At 40.4% G+C, this 21,103-nt stretch overlaps 1 protein-coding gene across 1 annotated transcript in view; it reads right to left on the bottom strand.

The window, feature by feature from the left end:
* The window catches only part of AKAP6 (A-kinase anchoring protein 6), a 291,396-nt gene that overhangs the window by 135,097 nt on the left and 135,196 nt on the right, over positions 1-21,103 (bottom strand). Inside the window, exon 8 of the mRNA XM_036243801.1 lies at positions 313-461. Within this exon, the coding sequence (XP_036099694.1) occupies positions 313-461 (149 nt within the window). The remainder of the gene's footprint in view (positions 1-312; positions 462-21,103) is intronic.

Raw genomic sequence — 21,103 nt, 5'->3', positions numbered from 1 at the left:
CCTGAAAAATACATTTCTAAAACAAAACCACCAATACGATAATATAGTGACACAAACGCTCGTCCAATCACAAGGCTGCTTTCAAATGCATCATAACAAAGTCAGGAAGTTCTGTGTTCGGTGACAGGGGCTGGTCACGCCCACCGTCTCCGGTTCCAGCAGGCACGGAAGAGAACATAAAGGCCTACCTAGTCGACTGAGCTTCTTGTCTGCTAGCGAGGGAGGAAAGGCCTGCCTGCCGCTCACCAGTGGAAAATCATTGAAAAAGTAGAGATTAGTGAGAATAAAACAACAAAAAGAATAGTTCCCTACCCATTGCCTCCCACTGCATGAACTTTTGACATATCGGCGAACTCCTCTTGCCTCTTGCTGCTGCTGGCGTACTGCTCGCTGTACAGCTTGAGGGACATCTGCTCCACAGCGTCTCTCTGTGCTTCCAGGTAGCAGAGCTGAACCTCAGCCTGCAGAGACACAAAGAGCAATTGCTGTTTTAATCCAGCAGGAATGCATCGCGAGTGAGGTGTAACAACTCGAAGAATGGGCATTGTTCATGTCATCATACTGCTCCTTTTTGGGTTGGATTTAACGGGATCAGCTGGGCATATTACAGAATTATATTTTAGATCTGAATCTTATAAGTTCCTCCTTAATATATGACCTGAACAAATGAACTCTCAGAAGACTCAGTAAATATCACAAAATATCCCTGAGATCATAATAATGTATGATGAGATTTTACATAAAAATTCTGTGAAATTCCTTAAGAATATTCTTCCTCATAGCGCCGCATATGTAACTTTTTTTTTTCTTTTAAAGATCCCCCTCCAACCCATACATTTGCATGGACACATATTCTGAATGCTTTTCATTATCTTCCCTGAGAAGAATAAAAAAGCCTGGTACTAATTCTAATCAGTCTTCAGTAGTGACAACAGACTTCCTTTATTATATTTTGTGTTCTCGGTATTATTGTCTTAATAATTTTAAAATAGAGGGAATGGTGGTTTTGCTTAATTGCTGGTTTGAACTGTTAAATCTTTCATAGTTACTTGGGGCTCACTGTCGTAAAGGAGAGGTAGTAAGTTCACCATGCTGTTTTCTATCAAACCAAGGACAAAAGAATGCTGAATAATATTTGGCATGAAAATGTATTACATAGATGCTTTATTTATTGCAGCTGTTGTGATCGCTGCGGCTGTAGGGTTCCCCGGTACACCAGAGAACAGGAGGGCAGCGTCTCGAATGCTTGCCCGTGCCCGGTGAAGGGGCGCCGCAGACCAAAGGAACTCTTATTTTCTTTTGGCACACTTTGCTAAATCCAAGAACATACATTAACATTTCTGATAAGTTTCAAAAGTGCTACTTCTTTATATTTTAATTACATATTCTCTTCAGAAAATCAGCTCTGGGTCAGCTCTTGGGTGGTTGCCAGAATTCTGTAACAGGTAAGAAATGCTGAGTCAGACAGAGCCTTCTGCTCTCCGGGTCCAGAGCCCAGCTCGGCCTTCTGTCCAGTCTCTAGTTTTACAGACTCCACCTGGGGGCAGAGGGGGGTACTATGATAAAGTGGCAGCTTCTTAAAAGTGCAGATAAGGACTCTGTAAAGGAAATGGGTAGCTTATGACATGGAAGGTCTCAAACATTGGCGGAGTGCCTACGTGGTTACTTTCCACAAGCAGCTAGCATTGGTGCTCTGCACTGCTGAGGGACAGCTTTAGAAAAATGCTAAGATTACTACAGTCACATAAGTGAAGTTTCGCAAATCAGTTAAGAACCTATGTATTAGATCATGTGAACTTTTCTTGCCCAAACTAATTGGCTTGAACAAGAATAGACTCAACTGGATAAATAATTATGTCAAACACTATAAACAAAGGACAATGCTTCATAGAAATATTCCGTGTGGCCGGTGGGAAGGCACGAAGGCATTCAGCATCTTTATCAGAGATGTTGACGAGGAGGAATGGAGCAGGTTAATGGTGTTATAGAAGAGTCTCAACCAAGAGATATACAGATATCACAGAACTTGGAGGAATAATACCTACAGACCTAAGAATGTTTCAGTTAAATGGACGGGGGGAGGGGTGAATAAAACTGAATATAGGTAGTCAATGATTAGAACAAACAACAAGACATAGCTTTCAAAAGAGCATGAAATATTTTATGTGATTAAATAAATATGAGATAATTGAGAGATATTGAGCAATAATCAAAGAGCTTAAAAACAATAATTTTCCCAAATGTCATCGCTCCAACCACTTCTTCCCTCCTCAAAGCAAGAGGGGTAAATGAAGAGGTCATCCCACACCAAGAATGCTATTGGAAAACCCGTGACAATAATGCATCTGCAGCAGAAGGTGCCATGGGGCATGCTTGGTCCCTAGACGTTCCTGTTAGTTTCTAACCATCCAACGGTAACAAGCTGGACCACTGCTTGTTCTGGGTAATGATCTCACAAACGTGTGTCACTGGTCACAAAAAGGATCATGAAGAGGGATGTTGACTTAATTCAGATCCATCGTTACTGCAAAAAAAATAATAATAATTGGGGTTTATCCCTTTTAGATCCTAGGCCATTTCTATGTAGAAAGGGAAATACCTCTCATGGACACATGGAAAGGACTTCAGAGAACAAGGCTGAGCAACTTGAAGGATAATTAGTCACCTTACAAAAATGATTGAAAGGTTGCAATCTAAGACTGCACAATATCTCATAGGCATTTGACATAAAAAACAAACAAACTTCCCTGTACTAAGAAGGAGGCAAATTAGATGGCCCAAGTCTTTCCCACCCATCTCTATTTCTATCTGTTTTCAGTGATTCATCCCTAAAGGTGATGGTAAAAATAGAACCAAAGTATCTCCTTCTGCTAAGGTTGAATGACTTTGCCAGTCTAAAGTCAACCTGTCTTAACTTTTTCTCATACTATATCTTACTCCAAAGATAAATTTTTAAGTGAAAGGTATGAAGGAAACACAGTTCTTACAAAAGTAACACTGAATCTCTGATTAAAATAATTTTAATTATACTTTCAGCATGTATGATAACAGTGGATACTTTGAAAAGTGAATATATTTTACAAATGGAAACTTAGCCTGATTAAATAATATTAATGATGCATAACCAACAAGATTTGGCAACTCATTCATCAAGGAAAATAAAAAGGAATAAGAGGGAACAGACTCAATGACAGACCCACCTCCTATTGGTACCATCAGTGAAAGCAGGAGTATGAAAAGAGCAATACTGTGGTAGATGGAATAAACGAGCTGGATTTGATTGAGTCTCTTATATGAGGTACTGGTGGGATACCCAAAATGAGATAGTCAGCAGGCAAGTAGAAATATTAAGACTGAAATATAAACCTAGAGGCAACCGGTGACATTGGGAGATGAACTGTGAGGGCCATGGAAGAGAATACATATTGAGAAGAGAAAAGGGATCAGTTCTCACGTATTCTGGTCTGCATTACTAACATGACAGATTCTCAGTCACTCTCCCTCCATCCTTCTCTACCATTCCCCAATCCACTTCATCAATGGTTCATTGACTAATCTTTATGAATCACATCTGAGACCACTGGTTGTTGTTTAAGGGCTTAATTCTACACTTTTTCCTTCACTTATACTCTCTTCTATGGCTTTCTATGCCATCAATATAGTAATGGCTTCCGGTCCTCTCCTCCGAGCTCCACACTGATATATCTAACCAACCATCTGACGCTGCTGCTTGGATTGACTTTAGGTATAACTGATCACAACAGAATTCTCCCCACATCCTCCCAAACTATTTCTACTTAGGCCTCCCTATTTATTTATTTATTTATTTATTTATTTATTTATTTATTTATTTATTTATTTATTTATTTATTTATTTTTGGTATGTGCCCTAAGCGGGAACTGAACCCGGGACTCTCTGGTCCGCAGGCTGACGCTCCAACCGCTGAGCCAAACTGGCCAGGGCTAGGCCTCCCCTATTAAATAACTGGCACTATCTGTTGCTCAGGTCAGAAACCTGAAAGTCATTCTTGACTCCTCATCTTCATTTACCACAGTCAGTTACTCCTCGAGTCCGTTGACTCCTCTTGCAAACCTCTCCCCAGTCTGTCTCCCCGATCTGACCGCTGCCAGCCTGACCCAAGCCTGCACGGCCTCTCCCCTGCAGCACAGCAGTTATCCGCTAACCTGTGCTTCCCCCACCCACTCCTGCCCCTCCAGTCTCGTCCCTGCAATCAGCCCTAACAAACAAACTTCTCCCGTGACCCATGTACATTGGTTCCTGCCAGCTCAGACCTCATTTCTCCCTCTCAGACCAACTCATCTTATTCTTGATCACCACGCCCTTGTCATCTTTGCCTTCTTTCTGTTCTCAAAACAGTTCTTTCTTGTCTCAGGACTTTGCACGTAGTGTTGCCTTTCTCTGGAACATTCTCTTGCTAACGTTTTCTCATCCTTCAGCTGTTGGCTGACATGTTACTTTTCAAAAAGGCCTTCCCTGAACATCCTATTAAAAGTAGATCCACTTGCCCTGGCTAGTTTTTCCCAGTGGTTAGAGCATCAGCCTGCAGACCAAAGAGTCTCAGGTTCAATTCCAGTCAAGGGCACATAACTCGGTTGTGGTTTGGTCCCCAGCCTTGGTCGGGGTCGTGCAGGAAGCAATCAACCGATGTGTCTCTCTCACGTTGATGTTTCTCACACTCTCTCTCTCCCTCCCTCCCACTCTATATGAAGATAAATGCAAAAATATCCTCGGGTGAGGATTTAAAAAAAAAGAAGAAGAATTAGATCCACTCTATTTTTCTCTATTTTGGAACAATGGTAATTTCCTTAACAGCACATATCACAAATTAAATTTTTCACATTTGCTGGCCTACACCTTTGCTGTCTGTCTCCAGACTCCAAGTTCTGTGAGGATATTTTTCTCTATGTCCCCTTTGGCATTTTATATTCCCAGAGCTGTGGAAATACTGGAAGATATAGGGGTTCAGTAAACAATTGTTGAATGAATGAATTGTACATTCATACATCTACCCATTTATTACCCACATGTACACTGAGCCTTTATCATATGTCAAGAACTGCACCAGGGACTTTGGATACAAATAGGAACAAAACATAATCCCTTCTCTCAAGGGATTGCAGTGTAGTGGAGGAGACAGCCGTGCCAACAGACAACTACAAGTGTGCCAAGTGAAATGATTGTGGGGGAAGATGGGAAATAAAACAACTAATTGTCTGGAGATAGGAATGAACAGTAAAAACTTGACAGAGGTGCATTTGCGCCAGATCTTGGAATACAGGTATGATTTTATTTAGGTGAAAAAGTAGATGGATTTTTTTTTTTTTTTTTTTAATCCTCACCCGAGGACATACTTTTCCATTTTTTGTTCAGCTAGAGCGGGAGGGAGAGAGAGAGAGAGAAACATCGATGTGAAGGGACACATCGAGTGGCTGCCACCCGCACGACCAACCAGGGCCGGGGACAAACTGCAACCAAGGTACGTGCCCTTAGCAGGAACCGAACCCGGGTCTCTCTGTACCTCAGGCTGATGCTCCAACCGCTGAGCCAAACCGGCCAGGGCATAGATGGATATTTTTATAGGCAGAGTAATTCCTTTGGTCAGAGTCCCAGTGTTGTGAAAGGAGGTGGCATGTTCACAGAATGGTGGCAGGAACGTTGGGGCATTTGTACAAAGAGGCTAAAGTAGAAGGGGATACACAGTGGAGGATGTTAGGGTAGGGACTTTGGACACTATCCAACAACGTGCCGATAGAAGATACCACTGTTTCTGTGATGGCCTTCACCTTCTCCCAGCACTTCTTCGATCATGGCAAGATAGCCATCTGATGGAATAGTCCAAAGAAGCTCATACAGCTCCTACCTCCTGGCATACTTCGAGACCATTTCATTGAGAAGGAAATCAACAGTTTCCATCAGGCTAAAGCCCAGGGTCCCAAACACAGGGAATGTCTAAGAGATTTTAGTAACTCATACCTGTAGAAAACCTTTAACCTAACATGTGGACTCAACTATGTCCCCTCCAGTTCTCAAGTTCAAGCCTTACCCCCAATGTGACTGTATTTGCACACAGGGTCTCTAAGGAGGTCAGTAAGGTTGAATGAGGTAGCAAGGGTTGGGCCCTAACCCAACAGAAACGGTGTCCTCTTGAGAAGATGAAGAGTGGGCACACAGAGGGAAGGCTGGGGGCGCAGAGAGAAGGTGGCCGTGTACAAGCCAGAAACCAAGCCTGCCAAAACCTGGATCTGGGACTTCCAGCTTCCAGACCTGTGAGAGATAAATTTCTGTTGTTAAGCCACCCAGGCTATGGCATTCTGTTGTTGCCACTTTAGCAGACTAATACACATAATAAAGTTAGAAACACTGCCTTTTCATTTGAGGTTTAACACAATTGCTTTGTCGCTTATCATCAGTAGCATGTCTTCCCCTTTATTTTGTATGCGCCTCGAGCCGAAATCACGAGAGAGACACCTCTTCAAATTTAGATTACAAATTAATAATTTAGTCAGAACACAAGACACAGTGTTCTAAAATATTTTATTTAAATTTGGCCTGGTATGGAGTGATCCACATTCAATGATCTTTGGAGCCTGAATAATTAATTACTCAGCCACCTACTTCCCTCTGCTATTGTGTCTAATGGTGAAGTAGTTAGCCCATGATACATTGTGGGGAGTAAATTTCAGTCTTTCTTAAGGATTAAACATATAATCACTTTTTATAATCGTGTACAGATACATGCCTTATCCTTATCTCAGAAAGCACTGATTTAGTGAAGAAATACCAGTTATTTCCTTATAACTGCATGTCCCAGCATCCTTTGTCAAGTATGCTGATAATGTTAATTTTGCTCTTTCTTACTGCATGCCTCTGTAGGTCTGCCTCGTCACGCACACTCGCACTGTCCTTTATAGCTTCCCGCCACGTCTACCCTCCTACTTGCACGGGGTCCACGTTCTCTGTCTTCCCTCCCGTTTCTGTGGAAACTGTCCAGACTGCTCAGACAAGCCCCTCACGGGCGCACCAGACCCCCTCGTAGCTGCACGAAGGTAGCACTCCCTCGGCAAACTGCCCTTCTCCCCTGCATCAAGTTTTCCTCTCTACTGCCTTAATACATTAGCACATTAGCCACCCCTCCCAAATATTTTTCCCACATAAGAAAAAAAAAAAAAAAAGGAAAAAGAAACTCTTGACGTCAATTGTCACCATTCTATCCTCTGGCTAAAGTCCCATTTCTCTGTTCGCCGTGACAACAAAATCACTTGTATGTGCTTTATCTGCACTCACTATGGCTAATTCCTCTCCTATTGTCCCTTGAGCACACTCCAGTTAGGCTTTTGTCCACATCCCCCATGCCGGTGGTCAGCGCCGGGTCTTCAAACTCTGCTGACCAGCTCCAGCAGGGCTGGTAGCCACTTCCCAGGGCATTGGTTTTGTTTGCATGACAGACAGTCCCTCACTTCCCTCAGGTCTTTGCTGAAATGTCATGTTCTCATTCAGGTCTTCTCTCATCTTCTATTTAAAACTTCAACTCACCGCTACCCACAGCAATCCCGTTCTCCTTCACACGTATTCACCATGTCTAGCTCTAGCCAACATTTCTTGTGTGTTGTCCATCTCCCCCCAGCGCCTCCCCCATGGATTGGAAGCTTCTTGTGGGCAGGACTTTTATCTATGTGCCCAGTGCCATATCCTCAGCACTAAGCACAGCGACAAATTGTCTGAATAAATTGTACTGAGTCAAAAAAAAAACCCCAAAAAACTGAAGTGGTTTAAAATATATGAAGAAATAAAACAGAGTGTTTGAAGTCTGTAGCCTCAGCTTGATGTCTAAAATCATTGGCTTCATTCTCCTTCAGAAAGAAGACTATGTTTTCTTTGACAGACATAAACATTATTAAAAGAGATACCTTGTTTACGTTTCTCTTGGAAAAGAAAGGAAGGAGAGAAGAAAAGCATCTTTAATTGAAGAATCGTTTGGTAATGTTTTGTTCAGCCAACAGAGTGATCTTACATGTTACCCGTATTAGAAACACATGATGGTCCCACACATACAGAATGAAGCTTCAGCTACCGTCTCCATGTGGCAATCTTCACGATCCACTTCAAACCACAGTTTTACGTCTTCCAGGCAGGAGCTGGTTTTGCCTTAATACAATCTGATTTTCCATTAAAAAAGTCATTGGAGCTTTTGGAGAAGACATTAACAATGCCACTGTTTGTTGGTTGATTTTTAATTAGAAAATTGAATCTAGAAGGATTTATTTTAAAAGTTTAGGATATTTATAGTTTAGGAAATATTTTAACACAATTCATGTGTTAGAGTCCACACTAACTCAGGACGATCATGGGGAAACTCCAAAGTAGTAGGCGAGAACTGTACGTTTTGCTGGCAATGATTTGTCACTGGGGAATAATTTCCTACTTTTACTACATCTTTTTTGTGGGTTTTTTTTTTAACCTTTGATGCAGTATTTCTGAACACATGCCTGTTTCTCTTCTTTCTTATACAAATGTTTAATATGCTTTCTCTCTTTTCTCCTCATAGTATCCCTCTTGCAACGGGCCCAGACTGCTTCCTTCTGAAACACCTTCAGGCCTCGAGGCCTTGACAAGCTCTCCCAGGGTTGATTAATATCTACACTCGGAAATGCCCCTCCTTTTATCTGGCAGAGTTCCTTCTGCTCACTCCCGGATTTAGGGTTGTCACCTTTACAGTGTTGGGAGGTTTTCTGCCCTAAGATCCTGGTTATTTTGTGCATTTTTGCCTTTGTCATCATTGCTGGTGGTTCATAATTTCTTGAAGTAACTCACCGTAGGGACTGAATTCAAAGTGCATTTCACTTGTCCAGAAATGAACCCTCTAAAGACAGTCATTCACATACCCATGCTCAGCCACACTGGCTAAATACAAATAACATTTGGCATTGTAACGGATGAGAGTTGCAAGTCATTCTTCAGTCCTGTGTGGGTGCCTGAGCAGAGTAGCAAAGCCCCCTTCTCCTACGAAGTTGCAGTAGGACTAAAGAACAATGTATTTCTTTGGAGTAAAGTTGACTAAGAGCCTTCATTTATTCATTTGACAAGTTTATCTTGAGAATCTCTTATGTGTAAAGTGTCCAGCAAGCTACACGTCTGGGTCAGACATGCTGCTTGCCCTCAGAGAACATATAACCCAGAATTACAGAAAAATTATACTAAATAATACCAGAAACCCTCAATTTTGCAGCTCTTGATTTAATTGACTTTGGATTTAATGGACAAAATTTCTGGTCACTATGTCATATGTGAAAATTGACACCCTGCTCATTTTAAAATGCTTTGAACCAAGATTTGCTTATAATTAAATTAAAAGGTAAGTTTGTTATTAATTCACTGTTATTTTTAACAAATTCTAGCCAATAGGCTCTATGTTGGAGAAAACACTATAGTAATTTCACTGACATAAATAAATATTACAAATCTACAATGATAGTCCACATTTTAAGTCCAAGAGTCACCACTTGTAAATAGTATTCAGCAAATAATTGGCATGTGATCACACCACATGCTGCATGAGGTACTGTTCTGCTGTCGTGTCGCATGGGGTGGTTTCTGCAGCTGCTTTAGGGCCTGCAGGCTGATGTCCCCACCTGCGCTAAGCCACACCCCCTCCCCATGTGTACATTTGTTTGTTTACTCCTGGTGACTGGTGAATTCACCCGTTTGCTGACCTATTCAGTATAAATTTAAAATTACAGTAATGCATTTAGAAAACTTGTCGATGAAATTGAACTTTTCATACATACTTAACTTTTTTATACAAATGTGTCTACATAAGTAACAACAGATAAACTAATTTGTCAAAATTTTAACATACAAATTCAGAAAACCTACTTTATTACATAATGGACTTTCAGCTTTAACTGACACCCCCTCGCCTGAATTAGTCTGTTATATCAAGGTTTTACTGTAGGAGCTAAAATATTCATTCAAGAATAAGACCAATATTATACTTCAAAATGTTGCCCTAAAAAAACAATGTTAGAATGTTCTTTTTTTTTCATTGGATAAGAGAGTTATAAAAGTATTTAAAATATAAATATTTTTCATTGTTAAATATATATAAAAACTTTAACAAGAATATCAGAGCTCTTTAAATATTATACTCAGCTAAGACTACTATATAATCTTTGTACATGAGGATCCAAATCTTCTATGAACATATTAGCAGTTCCAGAACAACTAGCCTTAAGTTCTTGAGGTTTGTTTGTATTCATATTCACAGATAACTAACTCTGGACAACTGCAAAGATAACTGACTTAAGTAAAATATATTATATTTATATCTTTAAAAGGTCATCTTTATTTCTATCAACTTGGTGCTGTTTGCAAACCATTAAGAACATTCACTATGGTTAGAAAATTCAATTTTAAAACTACGTCCTTCATTCTATTTGTTAAATAATAAGCATTTTTTTACAAATCAGAAAAATTAACATAAATGTTACTTTTATTCTTTCTTCTGCATTTATTTGTGCATAAACAAAAATGTCCTCTTCGTTCATGTTAATGATAGATGAGATGTTTATTAACAACAACGACGATACATCCGCCTAACAAACATGAAGAGCAAATATATCACACGACTGCCTCTGTGGAGAGCCTCATCCGGCACTGCCCTCCTCGTCTTTGTAATGCACGTAGTTAAAGTCATTAAAAATTCAGCATTTTATGTCACGAGCTAGGGTGGGAAGACAGTACGATTACACTGTGCGGACTGGAGGGGATGATTAGCATTCCGATGTTTCTCCATCACTGCTTCCTGAGCAAACCTCTGCACAGTGAGGCAGGCATCACACTTGTGTTGATGTGCTACGACTGTGTCCTTATTCCCATCTTCCAAATTTCACTCAGCAAATCCTTATTTACTTTCTGGCAGAAACAAAAAGTTAAAGCTGTATACTGTGAAGATACAATCTCAGCCTCTCTTGCCCTGCAGGACTGGCAGTTCCTTCCCAAGTGCAATTACGCGGGCAAATGTAGCTGTTAACTCTATGTGACTATAATGTGCACGCCAGTGCCTTTGAAATTCTATAAAATAGTCGTCCTGAGATGGTGATAGAAAGGAAGGAATGGATTAGGAACAACAAGAATTATTTTACATACTAATAATAACAATTTAGTTATCAAAACAGAACTGAACAAGTGTGTCTTTATGCTGTTCTTTTAAAAATTTAGCCTCCTAGGGTTCTGATAATCATGGCCTATGGCTCAGGAATGCACGGTAGCATTCAGCTCAGTGCTGTATCCTCATTTCAAAGAGAATCATTCAGACCGACATCCATCCTGTCAAGAATCTCGACTTTGAGCTGCTAATGTAGAATAAAAATCAATATAAATTTTGATCATTTGATGAATATTTACTTCTTACTTTAGCGTTCGGGGATTTAGAATTGAAAAGTGCTGAATCAAGTCATTTTATTTTTTTTGTGTTGGTGCCAACAGCAATTTACTACCCTCCAGAAAGTTCCTGAACAAGACGTCTCAGGTGGCATGCATGTTGGTTTTTCCTGTCAATCATAACAGTACGTCAGTGGGGAATGTAATCATTTCCCTTTCATACTCTCAGTGTTCCAAAAAGGAATATTTTGATTACTTCCCTGGAAAAGGTAAACTTTCTCTTTTTGACACACTGTTGTAGGGCTGGGTGTCTTGTTCTGGCGCTCAGCTGAGCCGAAATTGGTACGCTGTATTAAAAGTCAAACACTTCATCTTCGGCTCCAACAGTCGCGCACAGATAAATAAATACATAAATAATAAAGTAAATAAATAAGGGTTTACATCCGGATTCCTTTACAAGCAACATTCAATATCACCCCAACACAAAGAGCTTTCATAGAAGCTGCCATCTCTCTTCGTGCATTATTTGTAAACAAAAAAACCCCAAGGAAATATCAATTAATTGTTCTAATCAGCAGAACAACTTCATAATAAAAAGGACTACATTTTCTTATTATAAATGAAAAAAAAAAAAGCACTATAGACAAATAACTCTAAAAGAACTTGGAAATTGAAATGTGATTCCTATATAAGGCTAGTTACACGAGTAAAGCAGCAATGCTATCATTTCTATTATGATACTTTGATATATGTATATGTATATATAGATCTATCTATCTATATCTCTCTATATGTGTATATATGTGTGTGTATATATATATACACATAAAATACACACACACACACACACACAAAACAGAAGAGTACTATTCTTGCAGAATATTTCCATAGTGATTTTTCTAAAAATGGCCATTCCCAATTTGAAAAACATAAACTAAACTAATTGCAAGCACCAAAGAGGTAAGCTATTATCATTTAAAAAATAAAATAAATCTCACAGAAGACATAGTGGCAGAAGAGTCAATACTAAGGAGACATTTTTGTTGGTTCTTATAAATTAAATAAAAATGGCAGCAGCTGTCTTTCCCAAAGATGATATAGCCCTGGACAATCACTAAATATTATGTAGACAGATGTTTTAAATAAAATAAGTATTTAGATTGCTAGATACCTTGCTAGATATGAAGGCAATTATAGGATGTCTTTGTTAAATTACATTTTTCATTTTTGTGAGGGGGAAAAAAAAGAATTGTCCTGGAAACAGTACCGACAGGAAATGATCCTATATCTAAAACAGCTGGAGACTGTAACTAATATAAATTTACTTGAAAATAAAAATGCTGTGTGCCTCTGGAGACATGCCGTAACATGCCGTAAAAACAGATGGAAATATAAAAGTATTTAAAAGGAGGGAAATACATTTTATCTAGATAGTATACTGAGAGATGATGCACTGATAAATGAAAGATATTTAGAGATTAAAAAAAAAGAAAATTAGAAGAGTCATTTAAAAACTTATAATAAATATCTTACTTAAGACCATATTTGTGGGAAATAGTAAAATACTTTTCTAGGAAAAAAACCCTTTGCTTTTCAACATATTGATTATTAACCAATTTACTAAAGTCACAATAAACACATAAAGGCAGAGAATTGTGTTTCATCAGGAAATGCCAGTGGACGCAGAGGATGCTTTACTGTGAGTAAGGCAAGGCCCCCGAATGTTAGATAAGAATATTCCAGTAAACCTCAAAGCCATGTGTAACAGCCTCACACAAAGGCTCCCCCTACCTTTGTGCGCAATCCACCATCCCCACTCTGGCTAACTGTTGAATTAGAAAGATATCTGAGATGCTAATTCATACCAAATATTCACAGGCACTAACATGTCAACATGGTGCCCATCTTCAAGTTCATGAATTTCATTATTCTTCACTTCAATATTGAATGCATGACTCTACAAGATAAGTTTAAGAAAGGCTAGGGGTGGAAATGGACTTTCACAGCAGGGGTGAGGAGAGCCTGGAAAAGACCCCCAAGTCTTGGGTGTCCACCTCCCTCATCTGTTACTAAAACCCATCCTGGCCTGGGTCCTGAGTCTACAGGAAGAGATTATGAAAGCTGGGATTTCCTCTGGGGCCCCAATCTGCACGGCCAGGGGAGACCGCGAAGCTCCGAAGTCAGCTGATGCGTGTGAACAGTACAGGCGCCCCAGCGGGGGACGTGAATGAGGAAGCAAGCAGAGTCAGCAGGAAAAGCAAGTGTGTGCGATACGTGTGAAGAACGGTTACCACAGCAGTGCCCACCGAACCCAAAATGAAATGTTCATAAATAAAATTTTGACTTAAACACAAATTCTTTTGTAGGTTGAAAGCACAACAGCTCCAAAAATGAAACTCTAAACCCAAACTAAAATTCACACATTTGCTATTAACTGAATGTTTGTGTTCCCCCAAAATGTGTAGGTGAAACCTAGGCCCCAGTGTGATGGTGTTGGGAGGTGAGGTCTTCGGTAAATGGTTAGGTCAGAAAGGTGAAGCCCACACAAATGGGATTGGTGCCCTCAGCAAAAAGACCCTTTTGAACTCTCTCACCCCTCTGCCGCGTGAGGACACGACCCGCCCGGAGGCCAGCACATGGGATCTGCCAGCATCTCGATCTCGGAATTCCCAGCCTTCAGAACCTTGAGAAAGAAATGTCTGTTGTTTCTGAGCCACCTACTTTATAGAATTCTGTTACAGAAGCCCAAACAGACTAAGATAATATCCAATAACACCCCGCTCCTTTCTAAAAATTCAGCAAATATTAAAAGAAATTACTGGGGCTATTTTCTGGTGGATGTGTGACACCCCCCCCCCACACACACACACACACTTGCGTAGAACTCTGACGGTAATCCCATGCATTCATGTCATAGCTATGACTCCATAGACTGCAGCACTGCTGCGTAGAGCTTAGAAAGTTTGGCTTGTTGCTTAACTTTGTTCCTGAAAATGCTCAGTAGCTCACTGCTATTACATCTGGAGGAGACTTTGAAAGAACACAAATACACATTTGTTTTCACCTTTGATGGCTTCATTCTTGCCCATCAGACGTTCTGCTATTCAAAGTAAGCAATGGGTTAAACACAGTTATATCCTCCTGCTTCTTCCTCACTTCTGTTTACCTCAACTATATCTTTTTCTATTCTTTATTTTAGTACCAAAGTGAAAAAATGAACTAGTTGTATCTCCTAAGCCAAAAGATTAACTATAAAAGGATCTCTAAATATCACTGTCCAAAGCAGACAACTTTCAACAGATTGCTCCGTTATTATTCTATATTTCCATTATTCTATATGCCTCCTTATTGATAACACAATGGTAGGTATTAGATACTATGCTTGCAGTCTCTTTAAAGGAAAGATCTGATCTCAGCCTCAACCATGTATTTTAGACACATCTCCTCTTGGGTACCAGAGTAATCAGGGTCCTGCCCTGTCTGGCCTTCACTGTCCATCACTGCTCCTGAGTTGCTCTCACCCTTCCACACACATTCTAACGACACTAGGCTTTTTTCAATTCCTTGAATGAACCTAGCTCCTTCCCACCTTGGGCATCTGTTCCCTTTGCTTGGTATATTCCTTCTTTCTTCTTCACATGGTTATCACCTTCATATCCATTAGGTCTCATACCCCCAAAATTTGAAAACATTTATTCCTAAAGATATATGCACTCCCATGGTCATTGTAGCATTAGTCACAGTGGCCAAGACATGGAAACAAATGAAATGTCCTTCGCTAGATGGTCGGATAAAAAAGATGTGGTACATATATACAATGGAATACTACTCAGCCATAAGAAAAGATGAAATACTGTCATTTGTGACAAGATGGATCTTGAGAATATCATGCTAAGTGAAATAAGTCAGACAGAAAAAGTCAAGAGCCATAGGCTTTCACTCATATGTGGGATACAAAACTGAAAGCAAGAAATGAACAAGCAAGAAAAACAAACTAACAAAAAATCATGGACACAGACAACAGCATGGTGGTTACCAGAGGGAAGTGGGGTGGAGGGTTTCATGGTTATGGAAGATTCAACTTTGGTGGTGGGCACACAATGCAATATACAGATTATGTATCATAGAATTGTACACTTGAAACCTATATATAATTTTATTAACCAATATCACCCCCAATAAATTTAATAAAAATAAATAAAATGTTCCTCCTTGGTCACCTTATCTAAGATAGGTATCTCCTATTATTCTTTCTCTCAGGTCTTATTTCTTTTCTTCTGAATATTTACTATATCCATTTATTTGATTCAATGATTTTTTTTTTGTTGCTCATTTGCTTTTCCTCATCCATATCCCACTGAAATGTAAATTCCACAAGAGCAAGGAATCTCATGTTTCTTGTTTATAATTATATCCCCAATGTCCAGAACTGTGTTGAATAAATCAATGGATGAATGGGTTGTTGAGTGAAGGCTCATGACCAATCTCAGAAGGAGGTTTGAAGGAGAGGTGATGTCCTGGTAGAAAGCAGAGATCCTTGGCCACTGCTGACAAATGCCTCAGGTCACCAATCTGAGAGGTAAAATATAAATGGTGGCATTCAAATGACTTCGTAAGCTGTGGCAGGAAAATTACCCTTAAAAGGGATGCTTTGACCAAAGTCTCCTGAGATTCCTTCAGCTTAAGATATAGATTGGAATTGTCTAAAAATTACAAATAAGAAAACTCCTGGAGCCTATAAAGTATCTATGTTCCACATTTTAATTTAAAGTGATGACATTTGAATTTAGCAGGTCTCTATGACACTTTAGCTATGAAGATAAAAGGCACAACTGAGCAAAGACAGAGGAAAAACATATCACATTTCAGGCCATAGTGTGAAGCGGAATTCTCAAAGTTGCAGTAAGGAAGAACGACATATAACAGGAAAGGAAATGTTCAAATCACAAGGAACCAAGGGAAAAAGAAAGTGCTTAATAAATGGTCAAATCCCCCAAGAGGCGTACACAGAGACTCCAAAACCCCTCTATTAAGCTGTCAATTATCGAAGGGGAGAGGGATGGAGCAATTTACCTCTTGAAGTACTAAGAATTTATCTTTGAATTTTATCTCTTACATTTAGGATGGAGGTCTGAGGTAGTTCACATCCTTACACAGAATCTGCTCTGTGGATGATTGCCAAGATCCAGAGCTTCTTGTTCCTCCAGCCCCAACCACTGTTCAACCTCTCTCCCCGCTGCAACCTTCACAACCATCTTTTAAGCCATCCTCAGCTTTTGGGACCAGCCAATACTGCTTTTTGAGCTTACCTCCTTATTGTCAATCAAGCATGAGCTCCCAGATTTGTCAGAATTATTCAGTGGAGGGGGAGGCTGTCGTCAACCATCTACCTGCTCAACTGCCTCTGTGGGCCTTCTACACCTGCCTCTCTCTAGGCTTCAATTTCAGTCGTCATGATGTGAATCTGGAAGGCATGACAGTTCTTCTGTGAGTTGGCCAAAGAGAAGCACAGGGTGCCAAAGGCAAAACTAGGGCATAGGCCAAGCTTTCTTCCAAGGTATGCAGAAGCTGTCCCAAGATAAGTGGGGTACGGTCCTGAAGAAGTATCTCAATCAGGCCCTTTTGGGTCTCCATGCCCTGGGCTCTGCCCATGCAGATTCCTATCCCTGTTAATTGGGGACAGTCACTTCCAAAACGAGGAGATGAAACTGACTGAGAAGATGGGTGACCACCTGACTAACCTCCGCAGGCTGCCTGGCCTCCAGGCTCTTCTGGGACAGCACCTCTTCGAAAGTCTCATCCACAAGCATGAGAAGGAGCCTTCTGAGCCCAGCAACTTTTGAGGAGGTCTCTGGCCCAAATGGAAACAATAAGGCTCTTTTGCAGCAAAAACAAAACACCTGGTGATCTGCCATTGCATGTGACACAAATCACAGGAGCATCTACTGCCCTTGTGTTTGAACCATTATACCCACCACTAGCCAGCTTGCTTAAGATCCAACCTCCCAGAAGTATGATTACATTTCCCCTTGTGATAGCCTACATGAGAAAAGGCCTCTCTTTGAAGCTTCCTGTAGCATATCTTCACTCACATCATTGCTTTAATTTAAAAATCAAATAATAACAACAAAGAACTTCTGTGATCGCCCTTTTCTTTAGAACAGATTCGGATCACTTAGCACAGAATTTAAACATTGCTCACGGTGGGATCCTAGTCCACCTTCCTGGGTACCCTCTGTGACTTCCTTTTCTGACAAATAGCAGAGCCCACCCATACTCATGTCAGACTAAACCATATTCCTTGGTATATAGTATTCCACTCGACTTCTCAGGCTTTCCTCCATTCTGCAACTTCTCACCCACACATTCTCTGGCCCCAGTAACTTCCCACCTCACCTGAATTCCCTAGACACATAATCTGCCCCTCTATTTATAAAACGTTCATCTCTTCTTTCCTTATAGATATTTATGATTCCTCTGTCCTATTAGGTGCTAAGGCCCCAAGAATACAATACGAGCCAGATTTATTTTGATATTTTAGGTTCCTGACCCATAGTAGACACTCAAGAATCACTTGCTAAATGAATGAGTGAGGCAAAGCAATGGTACAGTTTGTTTCCATCTACAAAGAGCTAAAGATATGATTTTAAAAGCTTGGGGCAGGAAAAGAAAGCAGAACAAAAGCACTCATCGACTAACGGGGATGCGTCAAAGGTCACAAGAACCACCATGACGAGGCTCCCTTTTGGCAAATTTGGGACAATCTAGGCATCAAAAAGAAAAATTATTGTAATTGATTGTAGCATATTGAGTAAATAATAATCAACCAATCTATCAACATACTCAAAAGAGAGAAAAAAAAGTGTCACTATGGCCCTGGCCTGTTTGGCTCAGCGGTTAGAGCGTTGGCTTGCGGTCCGGAGAGACCCGGGTTTGGTTCCCGCTGAGGGCACGTGCCTCGGTTGCAGTTTGTCCCCGGCCCTGGCTGGGTTGTGCGGGTGGCAGCCACTCGATGTGTCCCTTTCATGTCGATGTCTCTCTCTCTCTCTCTCCCCCTCCCTCCCTCCCTCCTACTCTATCTGAACAAAATATGGAAAAATGTCCTCCGGTGAGGATAAAAAAAATAAAATAAAATATATTCAAAAAAAAAAAAAGTGTCACTATGGAAGGTGACTATGACACTAAATCCTTACCCCAAAAATTGGTAAGTAAAGAGAAAAACTTGGGCATTTCACTTGCTTTAAAACAAACAAAAACAAAAAACTCTATAGTTTATATGAAATTGATAGGAGAAAGCTTTATAGGAAAAAAAAAAAAATGCCAGTTAAAAATGTAGAAGCAATAATAGAATTAGAAAACTACCATTTTACAACCCCTCCAAAAATAACTGATTCCAGCAAAAGTAATCAAAACCATTAAGCGAACCTTTAATGGAGAACTAAATATTCACATGTCAAATTACCCACAGATTACCTGCTAATTATAAGTGAAATCTCATCTCTACGAAGAAGGTATCTGGCTGTCAGCACTTTAGCATCACAAATAGCAGACAACCTGACACGAGGAGATACCTTATGAAGTACACACACCAAACACGTTTAACCTGTACCCAAGCCTCTGGACCAGATTTCCAGCTTCCGGAAACAGCGGGTAGAGGAAAAAGTTACAAGACACCGTGAGGAAACAACCAGACAAATCTGGAACGTAAAACATTTCACACGACAATTCACCTGTTTCCTCAAATGGTGTTAAAAGGTCCTGGAACCTCAGTTTGAGTGGAGTTCTGAGGTAGAAAGCATTGGAATAAAAGATGACAGCGAGAAACAAAGTCATTTCATATCAGCATCAATATGCTACTTTGCAGCTTGAGAACCAGCCCTAAGAGGTATTTTTAAAATATGATAAACATCTTGTTTTTGGTCAGAATCCATGCCCAAAATGAAACTCTCTATTGGCTTACTAGACATTTCAAAAGAACCATAAGATTTTATATTTTATATAATTAGATATTTATATTTTATAGTTCCATCTCAAATAATCTATTCTCCTATGAAACTAGTATTGATTTAGTCCTGTTACTTGAACCAGTGTGCAAATTAACAGATTAATTGGATGTGATAATCCTGGCTTCACTATCTCTCACCTAAATCAGCTCGCTATTTACTGGGTACCTGGATAACTGCTTAAATCATCACCGAGAAGAACGTTCTGCTTGATCAGGAATCACTTGCTAATAGGATATTGATAATTTGATAATAAATTACATTTATCCTTTTATGGCTTGTGTGATTTCACATACATTTCCTCACTTGATAATTAGAACAGCCTTGTGTTTTGCTCAGGTAGATCAGGTAGTATTATCCCCACTGCACAGATGTAGAAGGCAGCTATCAAATACATTAGATTGTCCAAAGTCACAGAGCTAACGAGAGGAAGAGCCAGGTATTTCTGGCTCAAAGTCCAGTGCTTCTTCCACTAACCATCCAGGTCCCCTCTCTGGCCAGCAGCCCAGCAGCCATCATCTCTGGTCCCCAGCCGGTCACTGACTAAGGCAACTACAAGAGTGGGCGTGTGGCCCGAAGTCCCTGTGGAAGGTACTCACATCAGTCACTTGCTGCAAGAGTCAATGTTCCTTTTCCTGTGATTCTTGGACCCAATCAAAAGTCTCTGCTATATTTGAATATTACTCATAATTTAGTGATGAAACAAATATCTTCCTAAAGTGAATTCCAGGTCCACGTAAACCTCACAGACACCTTTTAAAAGTTTGTTCTTATTTCGCACTTGGGGGAAAGCAAATTAATTTTGTATAATTTGTTTCCTGTAATATTTCCACTAGGCTCCAAAATCACTTATTTTCAGAAGTCCCTCCAAAGCCTGAGGGAGAACCTAATGCTCCGCCAACTCCTTCCTCCCAGCACCAAAACATCAAAGTGGCTTTCCAGGCTTTTTGAGCGATTCTCCCACAATTAGAAAAAGCCCAGAACACCCATTAGGTTGTCACTTCCTAGCAGATGTTTTCCAGCTGTTCCCAATGTCTCTCTGTTAATGCCTTGCCATCTGCCGCCGTAATGGTGCCACAGGGGGGCCGGATGCTTTGGTGACTTTGCTCTCTGAGTTGTAAAGACCTGGACCCTCGCCTCACCTTAGGCAAGTCTGATCTACGCATTTGTCACGTGTCTCTAACTAGTTGTTGCACTTATTCCACCTACTAACTAACCAACATGGAGCCAGTTGTGACATAAGGAACGTGAGCTCTCACGATCACATCTAAGCCTGCGCGGCCCTTCAGTAAGGGACACATTCATATCTCGTTTCCAGCATTCATACGTCCTGTTATCGACACCCAATCAATACTATTCCTTTTTACTTTAATTTTTGTAAAACCAGTACGCCACTAGCACATCAGGACAGTAAGCATCCATGTGCCTTTGTGTCACCTGGACGACCACACCTTGCACCTGGAAATGTGGTGTTCATTTGATATCCTTTCCGGCTGAGGAAGACAAACCCTGGTCCTCCAAGATCCACAGTCAGAGTCAGAGTCCGCCAAGGAACAGCAGTAACGGGCGGGACTTCCAGGGGCTGTAAGTCAGAGTGTGACCTATTTGTGTGTACTGACGGAAGAGACCGCCTCTCTCTTCAACCGTGCAGAGTAATGGAAACAGTTGTCCTGAAACCATGTGTTTACTAGATGTCAAA

Source organism: Molossus molossus, unplaced genomic scaffold (assembly GCF_014108415.1).
Source record: "Molossus molossus isolate mMolMol1 unplaced genomic scaffold, mMolMol1.p scaffold_m16_p_1, whole genome shotgun sequence".
Taxonomy (NCBI): domain Eukaryota; kingdom Metazoa; phylum Chordata; class Mammalia; order Chiroptera; family Molossidae; genus Molossus; species Molossus molossus.
The sequence above is the reverse complement of the archived record's forward strand: the minus strand, read 5'-3'. Positions and strand labels throughout refer to the sequence as shown.